Source organism: Gymnodraco acuticeps, unplaced genomic scaffold, assembly GCF_902827175.1.
Source record: "Gymnodraco acuticeps unplaced genomic scaffold, fGymAcu1.1, whole genome shotgun sequence".
NCBI lineage: Eukaryota > Metazoa > Chordata > Actinopteri > Perciformes > Bathydraconidae > Gymnodraco > Gymnodraco acuticeps.
The window spans coordinates 67047-93834 of record NW_022991214.1 but is presented as its reverse complement, the minus strand read 5'-3'; the positions used below and the strand labels follow the sequence as shown (position 1 = coordinate 93834).

At 40.8% G+C, this 26788-nt stretch overlaps 1 protein-coding gene and 1 long non-coding RNA gene across 2 annotated transcripts in view; both read right to left on the bottom strand.

Annotated features, from left to right (window-relative positions):
- Positions 1-1130: 1130 nt before the first annotated feature.
- Positions 1131-5336, bottom strand: LOC117561367. The gene is made up of 2 exons (XR_004571360.1): positions 5131-5336; positions 1131-1777 (listed from the first exon to the last, which is right to left on the bottom strand). It is a non-coding gene; the product is annotated as an uncharacterized LOC117561367 (long non-coding RNA).
- Positions 5337-8092: 2756 nt separating this feature from the next.
- Positions 8093-26788, bottom strand: part of LOC117561366 (neuron navigator 3-like) — a gene marked incomplete at its 5' end in the record, with an annotated part of 73840 nt that continues 55144 nt past the window's right edge. Inside the window, 16 exon segments of the mRNA XM_034238686.1 lie at positions 8093-11589; positions 12124-12327; positions 12946-13064; positions 13245-13441; positions 14673-14744; positions 14971-15125; positions 15940-16175; positions 17266-17434; positions 18651-18746; positions 18942-19039; positions 21512-21698; positions 23074-23227; positions 24489-24575; positions 25504-25670; positions 26021-26044; positions 26626-26750. Of these exon segments, the coding sequence (XP_034094577.1) occupies positions 11470-11589; positions 12124-12327; positions 12946-13064; positions 13245-13441; positions 14673-14744; positions 14971-15125; positions 15940-16175; positions 17266-17434; positions 18651-18746; positions 18942-19039; positions 21512-21698; positions 23074-23227; positions 24489-24575; positions 25504-25670; positions 26021-26044; positions 26626-26750 (2210 nt within the window).

Genomic DNA, 26788 nt, shown 5'->3' with positions numbered 1-26788 from the left:
CGGTGCAGCGGGAAACTTGGTAGGGAGTTTTTATATTCAAATCTGACTTGTAGACCCCAGTCTATGGTAGACCCCAGACCCCCATGTGACAGCCACGTGGTCGCAGTAATTGGAGATAATGGGGATGTTTTCTTTGAATGGCCAGAGGTGGAAGAAGTACTTGGATATTGTATTTAAGTAAAGTACAAGAGTGTTGGAATACTCTGGCCTGCATTCAAAAGGTTACTCAAGTAAAAGTACAAGTACAAGAGTGTAGGAATACTCTGGCCTAAATTCAAAAGGTTACTCAAGTAAAAGTACACAAGTATCGGCATCAAAATATACTTAAAGTACCAAAAGTGAAAGATCTTGTACTTGAGTAAAAGTAGAAGTACTCAGATCTTGTACTTTAGTTAAAGTAGAAGTACTCAGATCTTGTACTTCAGTAAAAGTAGAAATACTCGATCTTGTACTTAGGTACAAGTACAAGAGTGTAGGAATACTCTGGCCTGCATTCAAAAGGTTACTCAAGTAAAAGTACAAGAGTGTAGGAATACTCTGGCCTGCATTCAAAAGGTCACTTGAGTAAAAGTAAGGCAGGTTTATTTATATAGCACTTTTCAACACAAGGCAATTCAAAGTGCTTTACAAAAAATTAAAGACATTAAGAAAATGGCATCTAAAATCAGTCATTAAAAAGAAAAGCTAATAAAATAAACATTAAAAGAAAAAATACATGGATAAAAGTTACAGTGCAGTCTAAGATATGAACAGTTCAATTAAAAGCAGCGACAAAAAGAAAAGTCTTCAGCCTGGATTTAAAAGTAGTCAGAGTTGCAGCGGACCTGCAGGTACACAAATATCTGCATCAAAATATACTTAAAGTACCAAAAGTGAAAAGAACTCGCTATGCAGAATGACCGTTATTCAAATAATATATACTATATCTGCGTATAATTGGTGATTTACAATTACATTATTGTTTGCAGCTAGTAGGTGTCTTGTACATCAAAATCCACAGGTTGTTTGTGTATTGCATTTCATCATAACTCCCTAATATTGCACGTAGCTTGCTCTTATATAATAATAAATACTTCAATGCATGAAATGTGTTTATATGTGCAGTGCTGAATCAAGAAATGGTCACATGCTCGTAGGTAAAACATTTTTATTGCAGTGTGTCACATGTGCAAACGTTCAAAATGAGCTGTAATCGTTTTCCAAATCATCACGTGTGCAGGTAAGATCCACGGTGTGCAGGTAAGCTCCACGGTGTGCAGGTAAGATCCACGGTGTGCAGGTAAGATCCACGGTGTGCAGGTAAGATCCACGGTGTGCAGGTAAGATCCACGGTGTGCAGGTAAGATCCACGGTGTGCAGGTAAGATCCACGGTGTGCAGGTCAGATCCACGGTGTGCAGGTAAGATCCACGGTGTGCAGGTAAGATCCACGTGTGCAGGTAAGATCCACGTGTGCAGGTAAGATCCACGGTGTGCAGGTAAGATCTGTTGTTATCACAGCAGGGGGTCATCAGAAGGGCCATTGTCACTTTTAAATAAAACAACTTGAAGTTAGTCTCTTCGCAGCAGCAATAAAGTGAATCCATCCGTGCAGAAAGACCGAGCTCTGAGGGTCAAATGTCTGGTGTCAAAGCAGCAGGAAGACACATGTACGGACTTGTAGTTCTAGTCCAAGTTGTGGAAACATGGACGTGATATCCCATAATATGGTGTTAAAATCAGTAGAAGCTCGGTTAGCATTCCTCACAGCAGGGACTCTTTCTCTCCAGGGGACAAACCTTTAAAAGAATGTTAAAAATGAGAAACAAGGTGGAGACATACAGTGATTTGAACAGACTGTAATACTTGTTAGGGTTCATTAAGATCTTGTCAGTGTTTAAACAAACAGTTCATGCATAACCAATATTAATGCAACCTATGAGTGTGAACAACTACTGATACACTTAATATCATGATACCATGTTTTGTTAAACTGTGTCAATTCTTAAAAGCACTTTTGATTTTGTATAAAAAGTTATAGAAAACCAAAATATTCTGTGTGTCAAACTCGAGGCCCGGGGGCCAAATCAGGGCCGTGGTGGATTTAATTTCGGCCCGCAGGATAATTTCTAATCCCTATTAGATCTGGCCCGCCGGTATATTGCTCTCACACCTTCACTCCATCCTGAGGGTCTCCTCCGCTCAGAGCCTGACCCCAAACATTGATGACCTTGCACCCAAGATGAGATGCCAAGTAACTGAGCTAGCATCACAGAGCAGCACACTGAGTTCAATGGATGCTTCCTTCTGCACTTTCTCTCAGGACAACAGGGCATGTTTGGTTTTCTCTCTGAGGGGAATAGTTGTTTTGAAGCTGTTGTTGGCCTGTGGGAAAATGTACTCATAAGAAGTGACTCTGGAAAAGCTGCAGATAGAGCCGTAAGAAATTAATGCAACTGATTATTGAATGTTGTTTTTATAGGCAATCATTTAAGCTTTGTTAGTTCCAGGTTTAATATGTGCAATAAGTTCATTTCAATAAGTTCTGCAATAAACATTGAACCAGTCCGGCCCTCCACTAGTACCCATTTGAGTTTGACCCCCCTGTTCTATATGTATTACTTTTTATTTTTGCTCTAATGTTGGCTCTTACTTTGGCTCTATGATGATATCAAACTGTTGGGATTAAATCAACAAGTTGCAAAACAATTTATAGAAATGGTGGCGTGTGTTTAACTGTGGAGTTTATACACAAATACTATGTTATTATTGTATACATAAGTAAGTATTTTAAACGTGTTGCAACAGTCCCTGGGTTGTAGTTTTGATTGATTGATTGAAAAGTGTATTAACAGCTTGTATATTGGGTACAGTACAGTACAGCTCAAAACATACAATTGTTAAGGGGATGCAGACCAGAGAAAGACTTTCGTCTTGTTTACATCAGGGTCCCCCATTTCCAATTCATCATATCATTTAAGACATATAAGACATACAGATGGCTTATTTACAATTTACATACAGGTGTTTTTTTTACATACAGGTGGTTTTTTACAATTTTCATTTTAGATTTCGTTCTAATACATCCTAACCGGACATTTAAGACATACCAAGTCTACAGATATACAGTTAGTAACAGAGTCTAAAATGCGAGTATCTACATAGATGGGGGGGGGGGGGTGGGGGGGGGGGGGGGGGGGGGGGGAATAGGGGGGGGGAAGCTGTCCATTGAAGGACAGGTTGAGATTTGTACCATTTACGGCCCGTCCATACGGCGGCGTGCGTTGACGTTTGCCGGCGGGCGTGTCTGAAACTCGACCAACAACCAATCACATGAATCTCCCGCCCCTGACACACAAGCAGCGGTTTGATTGGCTAGAGCTTGTACTGGCATATGATTCGATTGGCTTCTGCCGAGGCGTCAAAAGTTGAACATTGCTCAACTTTTGCAGCGAGCCACGCCAGCAATGCTCCGCGTCGCTTCCCACGATGCAGTTCGGCTAAAAGTGACGTCACCCCATTCAAAGTGAATGGGCAGAAGCGTTGGAAGCTTCAACGCACGCCGCTGTGTGGACGGGCTGTCAGTGCTGTATACTTCAAAATATCGTCGACGACATATTTCTGCGTCGACGCGTCGCTACACACACGTGGGTCACCCAAAGCAACAAGCAGTTCGCAATCGCACTTCAAACACAATGGAGACTGAAACGGCTACCACCTCCTCCTCACAGGATTGCTCACGAAGCCCCCAAACGAAAACATCTCGCCCTAGGTCTTCAAAAGCATGGGAATATTTTAAAGTTAGTCCAAAACGCAAAGATATTTATATATCTAACTGAGACTGCTGCATAGCCTAGCAGAAGCAGCAGCTAGCTGTGGTGGCTACCATTAGCAGCTAGCATTTGCTCTCCGATTTTTACATAAAATGGAATTATGGATTATAAATGCAATCATTTTTTTATACATAGACGTTAAAAACCTATGGATTAACCGATTCAGCCGCGTTTTTTCTCATTTTAATGCCATTGAACACGTCTTTTGATCAGATTGACAGCTACGGTGAGACGATCTTCCTAGAAGCTCTGTGAAGGTACGTGTTGTGATGACTGTATTTGCTTCCCCTGTCGCGAGTCCGGATCACTCAGTGATGATACTATATACCTACATAATCTGTGGAGTCTCAGCTTTTAATCGGATATATTGTATGTGCAGCTACGATAAGTAATAAGGGTACTTTTATCTTGAGATCTGTGCCAATGTCCGTTAGCATTTTTCGCTCAGGGGTCATTTAGATGCTTCTTATGAGACTTGTGTTTTGTTTTGGTAAACATGGTTTGTATCGTCAGTTAGCTGAGATTATTTCCGTTAATCTGGTATAACACATTAATAGGTTCTTAAATATTAAGATCCCCTGAGACACAGTATCGTGAATTTTTTTTTTTTACATTACGTTTTTTATGAATTGAACAACAGAAAAATAATCGTTAGATTAGTCGACTAATCGATCAAATAATCGCCCGATTAATCGTTTTCAAAATAATCGTTTCCCCCCAGCACTAGTACCATTACCGGGGCCAGTTTTGCAATGCTCTCCCCCGAAGGTGCTCTTTAAGAGAGGTTTTGAAGGTAAGTATAGTTTTACTTTCCTTTACAGTTGTGGGAAGAGCGTTCCACCTTGATGTGGCATCATTGCGAAACGTGTATTCCCCCTTTTTTGTGCCAAATCTGGGTTTCACATGATTTGTGGAGCTCCCTAGTCTGACTTTTTTACTTTCAAATGTATATTGTGAACAATCTATCATATATATTCATCTTTAAATGGTATTAGTACTTAACACACATATGTAAGTTTAATATATAAATAGGTAGTTGGTCTAAACCAAATAGTTTCTGAGTAACTGACTCCTCTACTTCCGGGCTCATCTGTGTTGACATTGCTAGTATTTGAACAGGTAGCTCCACATTGTGATAGCTTACTAACTAAAGGGGAGACAAGGCTTCTGGGCTTGGGTTAGTTTAACTTAAATACTATTCTGTCAATGACAAATAAATAGCTTTTTAATATAACTCGTTAGCTCAGTATTTGTGTCAACTTCCGTTATCCGCCCATAGTTACAAAACGTTATCCAGAAACTTCTTATCTCCAACTCACCTTTTTTACGGGATTATAAAGTACATGACGAGGAAAAACACGATGTCGAACACCACGAACAACCAGAAGTCAAACCAGTAGGAGTGTTTGGGTAAATATATGGCGGTTCCTTTAGATTTAAACATGTTTAGGTCTTTTTCTGACTTCATTACTGCTTCCATCTTTCTTACTTCTTCTTCTTTGTCGTTTGTTTCGTTCTTCTTCTTCTGCCGATTTAATAGCGGGCTGCAAACCAACGTTAGAAGGTGCATTACCGCCACCTAGTGTACAGAGGAGTGTGTCAGAGTGAAAGACAAATTATTTAAATGATTAAATAAAAGGGAAGAAAACAGATGCTACACAGTTAAATATATATATTTATTATATTTAACTGCATTCAGTTCCTCACATAATTATAATTTGTTTAAATAGTGACTTTATTTTTCATTTGTTACGATTCTGATTCTAGAAATAAAACCTGTATTGTTCAAGTATTTCAATAAAAACCATTGAACCTGAATTGACAATGTTGTGCATCAAAGCAGCATAAATAAAGGATTGTATTGAAGTTGAGTTTCTCTGGTCTGACTTGAAATTCAGTTAACTAACTGAATAATACTTGTACTGTGTTGTTTATTTACTATACTTTGAATTAGTTCCTGTTGTTATCATAGCAACATTCTAGTAAAAACTTCACATTACCCACTTCTGATGCCTTTACCCCATAAACTTGCCAAAACAGACCAGAAAAAAGGAAATTTCCATTAGACAAATAAAGAAAGTCAGCATGTTGTTTGCTTGTGTGACACCAAATACCATTATTAGGGCTTTACAAAGACTACAAAATCCTCCAGATGAGTTAAAACACTGTCTCTGTATATTTACATGATATGTTACATACAAATGTACAAAATATAAAACATTTAAGGACAAATGTTTCACCCAAAAACAAGAAAACCTTCTCTCAAACCAGAGTAAATGCTATAACTGAGATGTAACTGCAATAAGTGTACAGTGGGAAAACTGACCAGCGGATCGTCAACACTATGGTGTAAAACACTGTTAAAGTTCTGCTAGATCGGGAACTCTCGGCCTACAGAAGTGTGGATCAGATCTTAAAGGTCCCCTATTATGCAAAATCCATGTTGTCACGTCTCCTCTACATCAACATGTGTCCCCTCTTCTTCATGTCTCTTCTACATCAACATGTGTCCCCTCTTCTTCATGTCTCTTCTACATCAACATGTGTCCCCTCTTCTTCATGTCTCTTCTTCATCAATATGTGTCCCCTCTTCTTCATGTCTCTTCTACATCAACATGTGTCCCCTCTTCTTCATGTCTCTTCTACATCAACATGTGTCCCCTCTTCTTCATGTCTCTTCTACATCAACATGTGTCCCCTCTTCTTCATGTCTCTTCTACATCAACATGTGTCCCCTCTTCTTCATGTCTCTTCTACATCAACATGTGTCCCCTCTTCTTCATGTCTCCTCTACATCAACATGTGTCCCCTCTTCTTCATGTCTCTTCTACATCAACATGTGTCCCCTCTTCTTCATGTCTCTTCTACATCAACATGTGTCCCCTCTGTGGAAAGAGACTCTGAAAGTTTCAGGAACAAAGATTCTCTCTCTTTTTGATCCATTTCTATAAAAACCTGTCTGAAAATGAGCTGATCAGATTTTGGCCACTTTATGATGTCATAACGATTTGTTGTCTTGTGTAACCATTAGCCAATCAGCAACCAAGGTAACCCCCCCCCCCCCCATCACCTGAATCTCCTCCTAGAGCACCATTGTGTTCTTTTTAACCAAATATCTCTCAGAGGGGCGTGGCCAGCAGCAGCTCATTAGCATTTAAAGCTACAGACACAGAATCAGCACTTTGGAAACAGGGCTGAAACAGAGGGGATTATGGGTAATGCTGCAATGATCTGTTTGGTGTTTCAGCCAATCAGAGACATGTTCTGTATATATCTGAGACCTATAACATATTAATGAAAAACAGTATAATAGGGGACCTTTAACTATTGGTGTAAATGTAGGTAAGGTGTTGTTTACTAACCCCTTATCATGCAACTACACAACCTTACAAGGCCGGTAGATTTATGTGCGACCCATCGGAGGCTAAGCAGCAGATGTGAGGTTGAACACAGGTAGGATTGTCCTGAGGTTGTGACAACATGACTCCTTAATCTCCGACAGTTTTCGACTAAAGTAGCACCGGTTGTTGGTAAATGATTACAGTACGGTGCCTTCGGACAGCTGGCAGGCCTATAAGGTAAACTCGGGTGAAAATGTCCAGAGAGGAAGTGCATCTGAGCAAATAACATCTTAGGCATTCCCTAAAGACGGAGAGGATCCAGATATTATTATTGCAGGATAGTCTAGTTGCCATCAGTGAGAACCTGGAAAGTACCCCAAAGTTTTATGTTAGAAATGTATAGTATGGGTCCCTTTTTTAGGATCATAAGCAGTTTCGAGTCCTCTAGTCCTCTAGTCTAAAGCTTTAAAATAGACACAAAATTCATCAAAATCAGCCCAATGGGTTTACAAATATGGCCACTTTCTGGTTAAATCTGCCATTTAGGATCCTGAAAATATCAGAAATTGATTCAGCATCTTCAATAACCTCCAAAACCTCTCTGAAATTGGCCAAGCCATTTCTTAACTATTGTCTGCATATGCTTATTAACGCCACTTATGCTAATAGTGCAAATTGCCCAACATATGCAAGTTAGCATCTGGCCGTTTCTAGAAGCTATGGGACCCGGACTATACATTTCTATCATACATGTTGGGGTACTCAACATTTCCAGGTTCACAACAGGAGTTGGCAACTAGACTTGGAGGGGGGGGAATACTGAGAAAGTTCCTATTTTAGGTGATTTAAGTGAATTTAAAAACGTTTTCTTACTGTACACCGTGTGCCTCTTGCATAGGCAAAACATCCACAAGACACACACCTGTTTTCTGACAGCGTGTTGAGTTTTTGCATTTTTTTTTTTACTCTCTGTTTTCAAAAGGTACAATAATTTACTCAGCGGCTTAAGCATACTGTAACACCAACAGGGCATCTTTGATTCACTGTGCAAGACTTAAGTATATACAACCCACCCCAAACCTCAAAGTGTGCAAAACCAACCCACTCGATAAAAACAAAGGAGAGAGGACAATCAAAATTCAAAATGGCTTCCGTCCAATACACGCATACATAACGGAAAAAACGGTCTCTTCGTTAAAAAGCTTTTAAAACATGCTATTCAGGCTAGAAAACCCAAAACAGTTTGGTTGTGCTCCTGTCAGTTCAAGTGAGCCCAGCTCAACTGTGCCGGAAAACGACAACTTAAAAAATACCCCACCCCTTTTTAAATGTTTTTACAATATTGGTCAGTTTAAATCCAAAGACAGCTTTAACTCTTTTATACTTTAACTGTCAGAAACACAAATAAAAAGGGCGGTTTGGAGGAAGAGGGAGCGAGAAATAAAACACAAAAAAGCTGTTTCTCTGACAGCTTCGTCTGACAGTCTTTTTCTCACTTTAGCCAATGGGAGTCGAGGATTCCTCCCGCTCTTTTGCACATTTAAGGCAGTGAGAAAGCACCAGTATCGTTGTTCCCTCATCTTGCATTTGTCAAAACACTTTGGACTCTTTTTTTGGTACCTCAAGGATTCCACATAGGTGCAGACGCTTAGCAAGCTTGCATTAATTCACTTTTACTGATCAGCGTTGACTCATATCTGTTGAAGCCGAGGCGTTGACATATATCAGTGTTCTGCTTTTCTTGCAGTTAACCCACCCGTGTGATTTTCATGCAGCTAACACTAATGTCAAAATGAATCAGCGATGGGAAATTGACTGTTTGCTAAGCCCAGTTTCTCTCCGTTCTGTCAGGCGTTGGGTTCTCCCACCAATGCAGCTAACAATAACAGAGGTGGCTAGCTAATTAAGCTAACGTCAGGCTTTTTAATGACTCGTGTTATTGATATCCGAAAAGAGGACTGACGCTGAAGCAGCATGTGCCTAGCTAACGGTTAGCATTCTTGCCAGCTTCATTTAGATATCGACATAAACATCAGATAGTTCTGCAGAGTCAAATCAAACCTCTATTTAATTTCTATCATACATCTGTTTTGCTGGTTAGCTTGCATACCTTTTTCTCATTATATATTCAGTAGGGCTGGGTGTTAAATCAATACATTTTATCTTCTTAAGATAACATTTCTCATAGATACCATGCTGTATTGTGACATATATCATTAACCAGATAAAGAAATAAAGTATGATATAATTGCCCCGTGTAGTTCCCTTTTTAACATTAAATTAAAGGTTTTTTCGATGAGGACTAATGCTATGCTAACGCTATCTCAGAGCAATATCTGCTGGAGTTGCTTTCTCCAAGTTCAACAAAGAGCAAGTTAGGCTAGTAAGACAATCATACATCCTTTGCAACTAACCCTCCAAACTGCTTAAATACTGAGTATGTCTTGAACTCGAGAAAGTTTGCAAATGATTGTTGAAACTCTGTTGAAAAGAGGGGATTAGCAAGCAGTCAATGAAGACAGTTCTGTGAGATGCTAAGCTACATTGACGACGGACTGCAGAGCGTGCAAGGCCAAGAACAACTTAATCTAAGTTTACAACCTCGTGATGTTAAGTCTCTGTGTTTGTGTGTGCACATTTGGCAGTAAAATCAAAAACATTGGCACTTTTTTCCATTTTGTTCTTCACAGTAGAAATGTGACTGAATGACACACGGACAATTAAGCACTTTTGTTGTGCTTGAGGACTGAGCACCATGAAGCTCAACTGACCTCTGATCAGAAGGTGAGTGTGTGAGTGTGTGTGTAAAATGTAGTTATTGTGGAGCTTGTTTGTCTGCAGAGGCTTTTCAAATGTCTCATACTAGCCTCCATTGTGGCCACCAGAGGGCGGTACATCACCCGGATTCACTTTAACCCTCCTGTCGTGTTCGGGTCAAATCTGACCAATTTACTATTTTCTCCAATCATAAATATTATGTTTTACATTTGATTGCTTCAAGGCCTTATGATATCCTCCACAGTAGGCGTTTATCCCCACTTTCATTGATGAATGGTGTTCCTAGTAAAACATGTCGCCATAGAAAATGAATGGGTAACCCTATCAGATCACACCCACAAATAGGCAAATAAGTTCATTTAGGAATACCTCCTCTCTTTGAATATTTCCCGCAGTGACTGATGTGAACCAGAAGTCTGAGACATTTTACAGCTTAAAGGGAATTAAATATAATGTGGTGATGATGAATGTTTTTGTGTTAATGTAAGAGCAGTTAAAACCAGAGGTGGGAAGTACTAAGTACAATTTTGAGTGTTTCCATTTGATGCTACTTCATACTCCACTACATTTAAAAGTGGACTAACTTAGAACACTAGTTACATTTTTAGAGATGTATTTTGTTAGAAAAAGACATTATTTAAATATTTTACCAAAAGTCAATCCGAACTTTGTCTATAATAGTAAAATGCTACTCGATTATCTAGAGATGTAACATATATAAAAAGAATCATATACACACACAAAGGCAATTTTTCTGCACAATGATTACTTTGAAAGTTATTCTGTATGAACCTTTTTTTAGATAAGATTTTGTTAAGTAAGATTTTGAATGCAGGACGAAGTATTTTGACAATAATGTGTTCTGCATCTGAATACTTCTTCCACCTCTGGTTAAAAATAGATTTTCACTGGGGGAGAAATGACCACGAGAGGAAGGTTAATCTACTCTAATGTACAGGTGGGCTCAGAGATAAGGGTGCACTGATTGGTCTTTGTTAGAAAAGGCGTCGTCTGGATTTTTTGGTTGAACCGTTTCCAGCCTGTGATTAAAAGTCAGTGTCCTCCTGCTGCCCGTGTGTAAGTGCATGAGTGTATAAGTGTGTGTGTGTGTGTGTGTGTGTGTGTGTGTGTGTGTGTGTGTGTGTGTGTGAAGCACCTCTGTAAACAAGGAGAGACATAAACAACAGAACACCCCACCCTCCCGTTGTAAACATCTGAAGATACATATCTGGGATTTGAAAAAAAAGAAAAATCCAGTTTTAAATTCTTGGCGTTGTCTTTTTTTTTCTGTGTCTCATCACAGCTGACTCCTTCCTGCTGGCACATATATGAAAAGTTGTATTCTAAAATGTTATACACCCAATAAAACATGATCTGTGTTTAAAATAAAAGGATTGTTTGACACTTTGTCCACCAGATTGGCAATATTTAGACTCAGTATTGCACCGTTTGTAATGTGAATGGTGGCCCGCTGTACCATTTTGGATGATAAAACTTTTCATATATATATTATATTATATCTGGGCACCACGGGGGGTCTCATAGCGCCGACTCCAGCGAGGAGTCCAGCTGGTCGTCATGGTGACTGGTGCTGTCGCTGTCGTAGCTCTGCGTGCTCGAGTAATTGGCCGCTTCCTGTAACCGTAGCAACATGTTCATCTGAAAAACACAGACAAGGAGGGTTAGGGTAAACACAATGTTATCTGTTACGAGATGTAATCTGAGTATCAAAATATATAAGTAATGTCACCTGATTACTTCCCGTTACTTATGGATCACACAGATGTTTTTTTTATTGACAATAAAGCCTTGAATATTAAATGCAATGCAAATAAATAAATACATTTGACTGAAGTGTATTATGTAAGACAACAGAACAGTGTGGCCTTAGAAAATAAGAAATCTAGATATTTGGGTAAAGAAATGTGTCCTCTGCCTATATATAATGTATACTATATACTATGTACTATCTACTAGATATTTATGTATTCGATTTGTAGAATTGAATCCTCTGGTTTAGGTCACAGTAGGGTTTTATCTTCATGAAGCTAACATCACTTAGCTCAGATTCCACCCCTTACTGCCAGTCCTTCCATATTCTCCTATACTTGTTACTACTAGTACTACTGTTGTAAAAAAAGCTTTACAAAGACTTCTCCTTCACTCCAGGTGTTCATGGTGTGTGTTCCTCACCAGGGGGTCTCCATCGGTGTCGCTCTGGGACACCTGTTTGGAGGAGGCTCCCTCCTTGGAGGAGCTGTAGCTGTCGTAGCCCACGTCCTCCGGCCTCAGCTGCAGCAGAGTCTGAGCGTCCGGCTGCTGCGAGGCGCCGCTCCACGGGTACGTGTCGTTCACCCACTTAGAGGGGTCCTCCCACGCTGCTCTCTTCCCGTATAACTGCAGGGGATATCAGAAAACAGATGTGTTAGGGTTAGGTTTTCATGTCTCTTCTACATCAACATGTGTCCCCTCTTCTTCATGTCTCTTCTACATCAACATGTGTCCCCTCTTCTTCATGTCTCTTCTACATCAACATGTGTCCCCTCTTCTTCATGTCTCTTCTACATCAACATGTGTCCCCTCTTCTTCATGTCTCTTCTACGTCTGAAAATGAGCTGATCAGATTTTGGCCACTTGATGATGTCATAACGATGTTTTGTCTTGTGTAACCATTAGCCAATCAGCAACCAAGGTAACCCCCCCCCCCCCCTTATCACCTGAACCTCCTCCTAGAGCACCATTGAGTTCTTTGTAACCAAATGTCTCTCAGAGGGGCGTGGGGAGGGGCTCCTTATTTTCATCTAAAGTAACAGACAGAGAATCAGCACTTTGGAAACAGGGCTGAAACAGAGGGGATTATGGGTAATGCTGCAATGATCTGTTTGGTGTTTCAGCCAATCAGAGACAGGCTCTGTATATATCTGAGACCTGTGATATATTGATGAAAAACATACACCTGCAGGAGAGAGGACTCTTTAAAGTCTCTTAGCGAGTTCATGTGTTGAGCTATTGTACCTGAAGCCCCTCCCTGACGGCCTCCAGCAGATAGGGAACCAGGGAGTAGTTCCACAGATCTGTGAACCAAACTCTGGATCCTTCTACATCCATCGGACAGGACAGGAAGAGACGGGGGCCTGAGGGACAAAGAAGACATTTAATATAATCTTAGTGCCTTTTCGTTACTCTACAAAAACTTAAACTCGTTTATTTGTCTAATATCTATTCAGAATAAGTCTTTACACCTGATACAAGACATTACAACTTCAGAAGTAACTCTGCAGTGAGATACCTTTGCCCTCTCTGGTAAATCGTACCTATGGTGACGTCGGAGGAGCTGTGAGCCTCCAGGAATCCGTTGAGGTGCTGCCAGGTTTTGGGGATCCAGTCGATGATCTTGATCAGATCGTTGCTCCTCGAGCTCTTATTGATCTCCGTCTCGATCAGCTTCCTCCGCAGGAAACGTCCCAGAAACCCTTTCACCGGCTCGGTGTGGTTGGTGCACAACACCCACCTGAGACAGAACACACGGAGGTCATTAAGAAACAAAAGCAGAGGAGGAAATAAACGAAGCAGTCAAAGAGAATTGGGTCGACTTTACTGAAACGTATTTACGTGATAAGCCTTTCCTGATGACGTTATGTTTGCCGAATGATCAGCGAGTCAAACATGCCAAGAGGAAGCACGATCCTTAATCAGAACATGCATTATGGTCTAATTACTTTTGTTCAACAAGATTAATTATTCAAGCGATTTCATTGCAGCGCTTCCTGGAATAATGATTACATATTTTTATAGATATTGTTTTCTGTAAATCTGTACATTTTATACGATCCTACGTTTACAGGTATGTCTTTGCTCCCGCAGTGTAAGCATACAGTTTATTCCTGCTACTAACTGCAGTATTTGTGACTTTTTCATTTGATTTTTCCTTTATATATTGTTGGTTGTAGTTTAATGTCTCACACTGATGCTTCTGTAACAAAAAATAATTTCCCAAATTGGGATCAATAAAGTATATATCTATCTATGTAACGCTAAGCTAATGAAGCTACAAGTGATTTCTCTGTGGATTTAATACGTTTCAAACTATATCAAATCAAGAGTAACTTATATATTTTGAAGGACAGTTTCCCAATTCAAACTGTCAAATGTAATGGGGGGCGTGATTACCGGTTTACTCGACATACATATTTCATATCATGTCAATAACACAGATTGTAGACACTGTGGCTTTATTGTAAGTTCATCTGTGTGTCTGGTCACTACTCCATTAGCAACAAGAGACAAAACACACAATAAATAGAGATGAATTTGACTGATTATTGAGTATAACTTCAACATTTTTATAGATATTGCGAGAATATCTTGAAGTAAAACTGCCTAGGGGAAGGTTGTGGTGTGTGTGTTTGTGTCTGTGTGTGTGTGTGACCTAGCATTACTATCCTTGTGGGGGCCTACATCTGTTTACATAGTCACGTGTGGGGACTCGCCTCCCTTATGGGGACAAAATGGAGGTCCCCATGAGGGGTATCATTAATTTTAGGGTGAAGACTTGGTTAGGTTTAGGATTAGGGTTAGGGTTAGGCATGTGTTGGTTATGGTTAAGGTTAGGATAAGTCTCCAGGAAATGCATGTAAGTCAATGTAATGTCCCCCTGAAGTGATGTATACATGGTATGTGTGTGTGTGTGTGTGTGTGTGTGTGTGTGTGTGTGTGTGTGTGTGTGTGTGTGTGTCACAAACCTGAAGTTGTGGTGTAACTCCAGGTTAGGAGAAGAGGACACTCCCTGGTTCATGGTCCCGATGACGTAAGGGCTGGATGGAGAGATGGACAAATAAAGATGTGTTATTTTGACATAAGATTACATTTTTAGGAGGAATTTAAAAGCACATTATATTTAAAAAAAGAGTATTTTACAAACGAATCCCAGAGTATAGCACCAAAGCCAGGGAAACATGATGTAATTCCTGCTCTTCCAATATTGATATAACGACACATTTCAGTTCTTTTGGCTCTTCCTACATTGCATCTCTGCCTCACCATTTGTGGTACTTGCAGTTGAGGAAGCCGTTGAAAATGTCGCTCAGGGATCCGATGTGGTGCAGGTTGTCGAGGATCACCACCGTGGGAAGCTCCGTGTCCGAATCCTCTGAGTTACACTGCTCCGCCAGGTTGGACAGGTACTGACGCAGGTCCTGGAGAGAAAGGTTATCACTTGGGTTTAGAGAAAGCTAAGTCCCTTATGGACCAAAATGTAGAGACACCAGACCAGTTCATCTCTGAGAATCTGCTCTTTGTTGGTGAGCAGTGGCGGAATAAGTACTCAGATGTCATCGTTAAGTTAAAGTAGTAATACTAAACTTTACAAATTGTGCATTCAAAATCTTAGTAACATTCCACCACTGGGAAAAGTGCATTCTGGGAGATGTAGGAATTAACTGAGATACTAATAACATTGATAATAATAATACATTGGATATTTATAGCACTCTTACAGTACTAAGATGAAGCTACACTGTAGATATTGACACACACACACACACACACACACACACACACACACACACACACACACACACACACACACACACACACCACACACACACACACACACACACACACACACACACCACACACACACCACACACACACACACACACACACACACCACACACACACACACACACACACACACACACACACACACACACACACACAGCTATTTTACTAATATATATTTAGACTGTAAGAGTAAATATGCACATTGACATTGAATTTGATCTCGTTGCACTGTCATCGCTACTACCTCTGCTTTTACCACCCTTATTTATTTATTGTGTCTATGTTTTACTGCGGTGAGAGCTGCCAAAGAAATGTCGTTGTACTTTGTATGATGACAATACAGATATATTCTATTCTATTCTGTTCTATATTGGCAGACTGGGTGAAAGCATATTACAAACACATAAATACATATCATGGCTTTCTGCATCCAAAGTGTAACCCTACCTTGCTGGAGTTCTGGTCTACGTTGAAGCTGGCCACGTTGTGCTCGGTCACCTGCTGGCCCAGCTGGGAGATGATGAACTCGGCCAGTTTGGCGGCGAGGAAGGACTTCCCGGTGCCGCTGGGTCCGGAGAGGATGATCCGCCGGTGCTCCATCAGCAGGTTCAGGTACCGCTGGATGATGGGCTTAGGGATCAGAGTGTCAAACACCAGGCTGTCGATGCTGTTCTCCTTCACTCCTGGAGGGAAGCAGGAGAGGACTCTTTAAAGTAGAGACACTACATACTGATATACACCTGAACATCAGCAGGAGAGGACTCTTTAAAGTAGAGACACTACATACTGATATACACCTGAACATCAGCAGGAGAGGACTCTTTAAAGTAGAGACACTATATACTGATATACACCTGAACATCAGCAGGAGAGGACTCTTTAAAGTAGAGACACTACAAACTGATATACACCTGAATATCAGCAGGAGAGGACTCTTTAAAGTAGAGACACTACAAACTGATATACACCTGAATATCAGCAGGAGAGGACTCTTTAAAGTAGAGACACTACATACTGATATACACCTGAACATCAGCAGGAGAGGACTCTTTAAAGTAGAGACACTACATACTGATATACACCTGAACATCAGCAGGAGAGAACTCTTTAAAGTAGAGACACTACATACTGATATACACCTGAACATCAGCAGTAGAGCACTCTTTAAAGTAGAGACACTACATACTGATATACACCTGAACATCAGCAGGAGAGGACTCTTTAAAGTAGAGACAATACATACTGATATACACCTGAACATCAGCAGGAGAGGACTCTTTAAAGTAGAGACACTACATACTGATATACACCTGAACATCAGCAGGAGAGGACTCTTTAAAGTAGAGACACTACAAACTGATATACACCTGAATATCAGCAGGAGAGGACTCTTTAAAGTAGAGACACTACATACTGATATACACCTGAACATCAGCAGGAGAGGACTCTTTAAAGTAGAGACACTACATACTGATATACACCTGAACATCAGCAGGAGAGAACTCTTTAAAGTAGAGACACTACATACTGATATACACCTGAACATCAGCAGTAGAGCACTCTTTAAAGTAGAGACACTACATACTGATATACACCTGAACATCAGCAGGAGAGGACTCTTTAAAGTAGAGACACTACATACTGAAATACACCTGAACATCAGCAGAATATGTCCTATTTAAGCCATGTAAATGCAGTTATAGTTAATATTTGTCTCTCTATTCCTACGCTGGTTTCTACATCAGCTGTATTCCTGAAATAGAAGCTCCGTACCCTTGAGGTTGACCTTGATGATGTTGCTGTCGCCCACCAGGTAGCCGCAGGGCAGCAGCTCAGGCACTTTGGAGGTGTGAGAGCGAATCACATCGCCCATCCTGTAGCAGACGATGCTGTCCGAGCTGAGACCCAGACTGGTGAGAGGGTCCACCCGAAACACATACTCCTGCAGGGAGGGGGGGAATAAATCAAATAGTACAGATAACTAGATTGTAACGGATTACATTGTCATAATACGGTGGTTGTTCTTGCAGCTCAGAGGATACACACATGCATTAAGGACAATCATCGAACAGAAGGACTCAAATATGAAGGATCCTCGCAATTTAAATAATCCTTCAACGAGAGTGTGTATCAACAAACTGCACTTTTGCTTGAAACTTAAATGTTATCTATTATTGGATAATAAAAAAACACGTTTTTTTTGTACTCATTGTTTAAGGCATGTAACAGGTAATTGACATAGTGCAGGTAATGCAAATAACACGTCCAATGAATGCCTCGTATAAGTAAGTAACATATATTCAATTCATGCATGTAGGGGAAAAAAAGTGGTGGGCTTTTATTTTTGAATGTATTTGGGGGTGGGGCTTCTGACATTTTTCAACCAATATCCAGTTATCTATTTCAGTCAGACAACTCACGTGTTTCTTAATTTGTTTATTAGAAGCAGCATATAGTTTGAGTTTGGCGTCTAGGCTCGGGCCTCATCACTCCACAGATTTACAAAGAACATTGAGTGATGATTAGATAACTATCCCCCGAGCCTACAGGCAGGAAGCTGGGGCGGAGCTGGGGCGGAGCTGGGGCGGAGCAGGGGCGGAGCTGGGGCGGAGCTGGGGCGGAGCTGGGGCGGAGCTGGGGCGGAGCTGGGGCGGAGCTGGGGCGGAGCTGGGGCGGAGCTGGGGCGGAGCTGGGGCGGAGCTGGGGCAGGCAAACAGCAGGAACATGAACGCAGCAATAGCAAGTGAACACAGCAGTGGCAGCATAGCGAGGCAGAGGCAGGAAGACCTGGCAGCTTCAATAGAGCGGCATGTTTAGGAGAATGTGTTTGGTTGGTTGTAAGAGGGACGAGGTGCGTCACGTGTTAATGTATCATTGGTGCTCGAGTTGACTGCCTGAACTCGCTCGCAGGCTTCGCCCCATTTTTGGCACTTTTGTGATTTTTGTTTTAGAACCCTTCGGACCAAAACGTGTTCAAAGTGAAAAAAAAGAAAAAAAATGAATTTTATAAAAGCATTATTTTTACGATTTGATTACATATGAGGTTTTTTTTTCTTTTTTTCTGTGCGTGGCTCCCTTAAAGAAGGACTCGGTAGAATCTGAAGGATCCTCCACATTTCATTAATCCTTCGACGAGAGTGTGTGTATGTTGTGTTTACCTTGAAGAGGCGTCGAATGACTCCATCCAGGACGTCCCACTTGGTTTTCCCGCTCACACCGATAGACCCAATCAGGTACGAGTGGCTCTGTTTACCCTGAAGAGTTGATACAAACACGTTAGAACATTTCAGCTGCAGAGAAACAGACATAACGTCAACTCTTCTTCATTTACTTGCACTATTATCGGAGGAGCCTGTAACCTAATATCTTCAAGCACATAACTACACCGTAGCTAATGTACAAATGACAATAAAAGCCTTGAATCTTGAATCTCTTCTTCCTCTCCTGACCTTGGTAGAGTACGGTCCTCTGCTGATGGTCACCACTATCCGAACACTTCGACCTTCTTTTCGCAGATTTCCCTCGTAGCCGTCGTCCAGCAGAATATCTGGAATAAAAAAAAAATAGTTCTGTTAGCAACCAACCTATAATAATAATAAGAAAGCTTTATTTAGATAGCACTTTCCATACAACACAAGCAGCTCAAAGTGCTTTACAAAATGACACATCACAAGTTAAAAACACACAACAAGAAATTCCCCTCAGATTATTTGTTAAGAACTTTAAAAGGTCCATGCAGCAGAATATAACATTTGATCAGGTTGAGAGACACAAGGAGGTAAAAGCTATGATAAAATTAAATAAATAATGATTTCTCTCCGACAGATAAGACCCCATAAAACAAAGTGAACATATAGGTACAATTACGGAGCCCTGGAGGGTTCATAGAGAGAAAAATAAATAAAACGAGGCCACGCTTTATTAATTTGTGCGCACGATATACTTTCTCGTTCGCACAAGATACTTTTTTATGGTAAAACACATCGAACTGCCCGATTATTGCGCCATATTATTAGTTTTATGAAGAATATGTCCAGTCGCCAGGGTGTGTGTGTGTGTGTGTGTACAGTTCTTTCCTCACACTAGAAAGAGAAGCTTTTTCCTCATTTCAAACTCGCTGTATATACAAAAGATGTTGTCTCACGGCGGTTCTAGGGGGGGGGGCAGTGCCCCCCTGACACTGACCTCTGACCCCCCTGTGGCCCCCCTAAAAATGAAAAGTGAAAAAAATGAAAAATGTATGATTTATTACACGATTTATTGAATGACGGAACTAACGTTATTCGTCATTCTAGTCGGACCCATTAGAGCGGTGCACTCAGGACCCATTAGAGCGGTGCACTCACTTTCACTGTCCGGCTGAAGCGCGCGAAAAACAAACACTTTTCATCTCGGATCATCAGAGGCTGTTCCAAGAAAGACTGATTGAAACCTACGTTTCGAGAGACTACCACGATAATTGAAGGTGATTTAAACTATTGTATCCGTGTAATTGTAGATGTAAAGTAGAGATGTAACTGTTCATTGCCTTTATTTTTATATAAATATGATATGGTGTTAGTGCAAAAATTGTACTATAACTTAAGCTGAAGCTAACAGTAATAACTATAAGATATATCTGAAATAAATAAGTGTACTGAAACAAATACCAATAACTGTATTGCATTGTTTTCTTATGCGCAATTACTTCATACTGTCTAGTTCTCTTTTTCGTCATGCATTTATTGTGCCCCCCTCAGAAAATAACTGGCCCCCCCAGTCAAATTAGTCTAGAACCGCCACTGCTCTGAGGACAAGTGATTTTAGTCCTTAGTTTGCACACACTACTTTAAAACAGATGTGTGTGTCTGTAGTCCTTTACTAACTGGTTTAAAGAGCTGTGGAAACATCTTTATTTGAATGAAGTGTATTAAAAAAGAACAATTAGACAGTGTACAGATGTTACGTAATATGTTTTGCCTCTGGTAGTTATTGTGTTGACTTGAATTGTGTTTGTTTTGATGTCACTGTTAAAGCTTGTTGTGTAACTGAGCACTAATCCTCGCTGATCCTTTCCATCAGGGTCTATAAACGGCTCTAAATGTCCATATAAATAACAAATAAATATAACTACTACGAGGACAGACTACAAAAGAACAACCGCAGCAAACAGAGAACTTCTTCTTTGTTCCAGTTAGACTTATTTTAAAAGTTTCCTGACACCTTTAACCTTTAACAAACCCACTCTGTAAACTCTCCTTTCTCGTTCTCCCAGACTACGTTTCGGAGGAGGAATGAGGCACTTTGTATTCGGCTCTGTGTGTGGATGATAACGCCTCATGTTTCCCACGCGTCGCTGCTCATCCTCCGTCTATTAATCGGCGCCGAGTCCTCGGAGAAAAGCTGCGCCTTCCATGTTAATTACAGGAAGTGAGAGCGACAAAAAACTCACTGTCAAGAGAGATTCGCCAGTATGTTCATGTGTGTGAGTGTGTGTGTGTGTGTGTGTGTGTGTGTGTGTGTGTGTGTGTACAGTTCTTTCCTCTTTATTTATTGAGGGAAGTATGGAGGGGGCTAATCCACTGGAGAAAAAAAAGCCTTCAGCTTTGAGGGACAAGACCAACACGTGGTGCTTTAAAGAGTCCCTATTTACTTTAGACACTACATACTGATGAACACCTGAACATCAGCAGGAGAGGACTCTTTAAAGTAGAGACACTACATACTGATATACACCTGAACATCAGCAGGAGAGGACTCTTTAAAGTAGAGACACTACATACTGATATACACCTGAACATCAGCAGGAGAGGGACTCTTTAAAGTAGAGACACTACATACTGATATACACCTGAACATCAGCAGGAGAGGACTCTTTAAAGTAGAGACACTACAGACTGATATACACCTGAACATCAGCAGGAGAGGACTCTTTAAAGTAGAGACAGTACATACTGATATACACCTGAACATCAGCTGGGAGAGGACTCTTTAAAGCAGTTATAGTACATACAGTTAAAGCATGGAGACATGATCTCACCGGACATGAAGCTGTCTGTGATGTTCAGGTTGTTGAGCGACAGACCCAGCGACTGACGGGAGGAGGACGAAGACGTGCTTGAGGTTTCGGACGGAGGGCGGGCAGATTTGGGGGGAGGGGCCGTCGGCGTGGCGTTCCCGCTGGATTTGAGGCGATCGTTCTCCGATTTCAGCGCCTCGATCTCATTCTGTTGAGGGAAATTCAAGATTCAAGATTCAAAGGTTTTATTGTCATATGCACAAAGCTACAGTGTAGAAAATGAAAAATCTTCTGACCTGAGCCCTTCCAACAATGCAACATATATAATAAAATACAAAAATACAAAATAAAAAGTAGTGCAAAAAGTCTATATACATGTAAATAGAATATGATATGAAAGAGAACGTGTTTAATATATAACAGAAGCTTCGTTCAAAGACCTCATGAATTCACGGCTGTTTTCAGTACATTTACACAAATACCTGTACTTTCTACTTCTTACATGTTGAACACAAATACCTGTACTTTCTACTTCTTACATGTTGAACCCAAATACCTGTACTTTCTACTTCTTACATGTTGAACTCAAATACCTGTACTTTCTACTTCTTACATGTTGAACACAAATACCTGTACTTTCTATTTCTTACATGTTGAACACAAATACCTGTACTTTCTACTTCTTACATGTTGAACTCAAATACCTGTACTTTCTACTTCTTACATGTTAAACTCAAATACCTGTACTTTCTACTTCTTACATGTTGAACTCAAATACCTGTACTTCTACTTCTTACATGTTGAACTCAAATACCTGTACTTTCTACTTCTTACATGTTAAACTCAAATACCTGTACTTTCTACTTCTCACATGTTGAACTCAAATACCTGTACTTTCTACTTCTTACATGTTAAACTCAAATACCTGTACTTTCTACTTCTTACATGTTGAACTCAAATACCTGTACTTTCTACTTCTTACATGTTAAACTCAAATACCTGTACTTTCTACTTCTTACATGTTGAACTCAAATACCTGTACTTTCTACTTCTTACATGTTGAACACAAATACTTGTACTTTCTTCTTCTCTCATTTTCCAAACAGCTGGTTCCTTTAGTCTGAATGTGTGTTTGATGCGTGATCATTATTCTTTAGAGTCATTGCGTGCCTATTGATTTGAACACGATCCGTGTATCCATCATTTCCTCCTGGTCTTCTCTAAAGAAGAGGGACCAATGGAAACGTTGTCATGTTGCCGTTGTTCAGCATGGAAACATTCATTAGCTAACAATGACATTATTGTTCTATTAATATAAAGGGAGCTCAGGTACTCTTTAAAACAGCTGCTAGTTATGGGTACTTTTTACTGAAGTACATTTCAAAGCCTCTTTACTTTGACTTGAGTAAAGAAGTTTAGTCAGTACTTCTACTTTCACCAGAGTACTTTTAAACACGAGTATCTGTACTTCTACTTGAGTACAGGATGTGTTACTTTTGCCATCTCTGTGTGTGTGTGTGTGTGTGTGTGTGTGTGTGTGTGTGTGTGTGTGTGTGTGTGTGTGTGTGTGTGTGTGTTCTCACCTGCATGCGGTTCATGGCCTCTCTGATCTGGTCCAGATGGTGGGCGGAGCTTAGCGCCTCCAATCGGATGTCAGTCAGTTTGAGCTCCTTCTCCCTCAGCTCGTTCTTCAGAAGGAGGATCGTCTCTGCCTCGGCCTCCGTGCATTCACACAGCCTGGAGGGAGGGGGGGCACAACACGGGTTATAACACACACACACATATACACACACACACACACACACACACACTGTAGTGAAGAAACACACACTTAGAGTAAACAGGAAGAGTTTAGAGGGACGCAAGTACTGCCTTTTTACTTTGAATGAGTCGCTAGCATAATGAACAACTTGAATAAGTGCTGCAGATATTCTGAAGACCCTTTTGGGTGCTGTGATAATAGTCCTACCATCACAATTCAATTATTTTCAGAATGAACAGGCAGAGATGTAATAAAACAAGTAGAGAAACATACAATGCGTCTGAAATTCAATGCAATCCATGCTCTGCCTCTGAGAGAAAACAACATCAAACGTCTTGAAAATGGAGGTGTAGCGAAAATCAAAGAATTAAAACAGAAAATGAACTGAAAAAATATATAGCTGCTGTTGAGGCACCAGTGCACAGAACTGCCTCAAAATAAAAGAATAACAAATACTTTAATTTAAGTAAAATAATGGCCATAAGGAATAAATGTATTAAGAAATACAAATCTATAAATAGCTCCAACAGGTATTAATGCAGCTTTACTTGCTTGTTGGAAACATATCAACATGTTTGTTCTGGAGTGACTTCAAACTTTGTTAACCTTTATTGATTCTCATGAACAGGACACTTCAGAAATCCTGACTCAGATTGAGAAATCCTGAGTTTATCGTCTCCGACATGCCGAAGAAAGTCACACCAACACACCCCACTGCACACACACTCCCTGGGGGCATGCCACACACACACACACACACACACACACACACACACACACACACACACACACACACACACACACACACACACACACACACACACACACACACACACACACACACACACACACACACACACCATGTATCCATCACTTCAGGGGACATTACATTGACTTACATGCATTTCCTGGAGACTTATCCTAACCTTAACCATAACCAACACATGCCTAACCCTTAACCAAGTCTTCACACTAAAATTAATGATTCCCCTTATGGGGACCTCCATTATGTACCCATAAGGGAGGCAAGTCCCCACACGTGGCTGTGTAAACAGATGTAGGTCCCCACAAGTATAGTAATGCTAGACCACACACACACACACACACACACACACACACACACACACACACACACACACACACACCACACACACACACACACACACACACACACACACACACACACACACACACACACACACACACACACACACACACACACACCGAGCCTTTTACCGAGATCTGTGCTTGTAGACCACATGACCGTTTAGCCTTCTCTTTGGCGTCCAAACGGGGGAGTAGTTACTGTCACAAAAGCACTTGCTATACAGCGGGAAGGAGGAGCGTTTAATAAAAGAAAAGGATGAAAGGAGAGGTAGGAAAGGAGGCGAAAGAAAAAGGGAAAGTGAAAACGAAATACAGTGAAAATAATTTAAACTCAAGGATTTGACACATAAGGGGTGTGACGAATAATGAATGAAGATGCTTAATACTTTGATTTGATCCCATTTATTGCACGGCTATTCTCTAAATAAATCGATAAGTTGAAGCAACATCTAGATTTTAAAATCTATTTATTGCATATTTAGTTTTCACTGGTACTTATTGATCCATCTAATAGAGTAACAGACAGTCAACTAATGTGTTTTCGTCTCAAGCAAACTCAGTTTCAGTGATAACAGACAAAAGAATGTCCAAATGGACCAATCAGAATTGAGTATTCAGTATTATATTCTAATACATTACTAAATACTATTATTATTATTATTATTATTATTATAAGATACCCAGTTGTTATATAAAGTCATTTTTAATAAACCCCACTTTTACCCCAACATAGACGTGAAGAACACTTTCATTCACCAATATTTCTAATACCATCATTTTAAATATATGGTGCTTTTGAATCGGTCCAATCTGCTTAATGAGTACTTTTACTTTTGGAACTTAAAGTATATGTGATGCTAATCATTTTGTACTTTTAAGTAGATCATATGAGTAAAATATACATATATTATTGAATGAAATTGGGTTTCTGATGAACGAGTGAGTCCTAAAACCCGGAAATGAGTCAGTTTTACTTCTCTCCCTCATATGGAAGTCAGTGCTTTTTTAAATGCATGTAGGAGAAACCCTGTGCATGTGTGTGTGTGTGTGTGTGTGTGTGTGTGTGTGTGTGTGTGTGTGTGTGTGTGTGTGTGTGTGTGTGTGTGTGTGTGTGTGTGTGTGAGGAAGCCTAGTAAACACTCACTCTGTGGTGGAGGCGGAGGAGTGCAGCGTGGCGATGCTGCCCTGCCTGTTGTCGTGCTGCAGTTGTGGGGAGGAAGGCATCGAGTCGGGCATCTCCTCCATCTCATCGTGGGCCGACTGGGATTTAGATTTCTTCTTGCTGAACGCCTGCTTAAAGGAGCTGCGCAACTGCAACACAGATCACACACATATATAAACACGTTAATACTGAAACCCAGCAAGCTGTACCTCTTTGGGGGACAACAGGACCAGGAAGTCACTCTGTCTTAAGAACAGAGGGGAGGCAAAAAGCAAGCCGTAAGTAGATGAGAAGACAGCGATGATGCAGGATTTTAAATGACCCTAAAATCAGGGCGAAATGAACAACGCGGGAAGAAAAAGGAGGAGAAGGAAGGGTCGCTGTATCCATGCCAACGGTTCTACAAAAGAGGAGGTTGCTCTGAGAGAGGAAAAGAAGAAGGGTAGAGGATGGGAAAAACCACGGCACACATTCAGAAGATGCTCCGGGAGAAACTGACCTGAGCGGGGATGGAGTCGGACACCTGGAGACGCAAAACACGGTATGGTATGTTTAGTACTTATGTGGCCTCTAACAAGCACATATGGAGAAGCATGATGCTGTGAGAGAAAGCGCTGAGACAACAGGATTTTTAAATATTCCTAATTCAGACTCTGGAAAACCCTACCAGAAAACTAACTGAAATTCGTCATAAACCGCAGCTGAAAACCAATATGATCTATTAGACACTCCTGTCAAATTGTAATGTATTACTTCATGAATGTCACTTAACAGACTTCGTGGTTTGTCCTGCTTTGCTTTCTGTTATTTTGTTCATGTCTGTAAGACGTTGCTTTTGTCGGAAAACGAGGTGCATCTCAAGGGGTTTATCCTAATAAATACATTTCTATAATTATGCGTCCCCCATAACCCTCCTATGCAGATTGTGTCTACATCGATGACGTCCACCTCCACCTCTAAATAGTCCTAATGTCTCCCAAAACAAAATGGTTGAAGCAGCTTTTATCCACCATGCTGCCAGACTCCCTACCAACAAACACACGTGCGTCCCCCGATAAGTCCTCAACCCTCCGATGCAGATTTATGAAGTCCCCCTCCACCTACCCAGCTCTTCTTCTTCTTCTTCTTGTCCTCGGCGTCCTTCCCGAGGCTGCCCATGCTGGAGTGACTCGCGGCGCTGTTGATGCTCGACATGCTCTCTGAAGAGTGCTGCCGTCTGATCCGCAGGTCTGGAAAACAGGGACACAACCCTCTTTTAATATTCCAT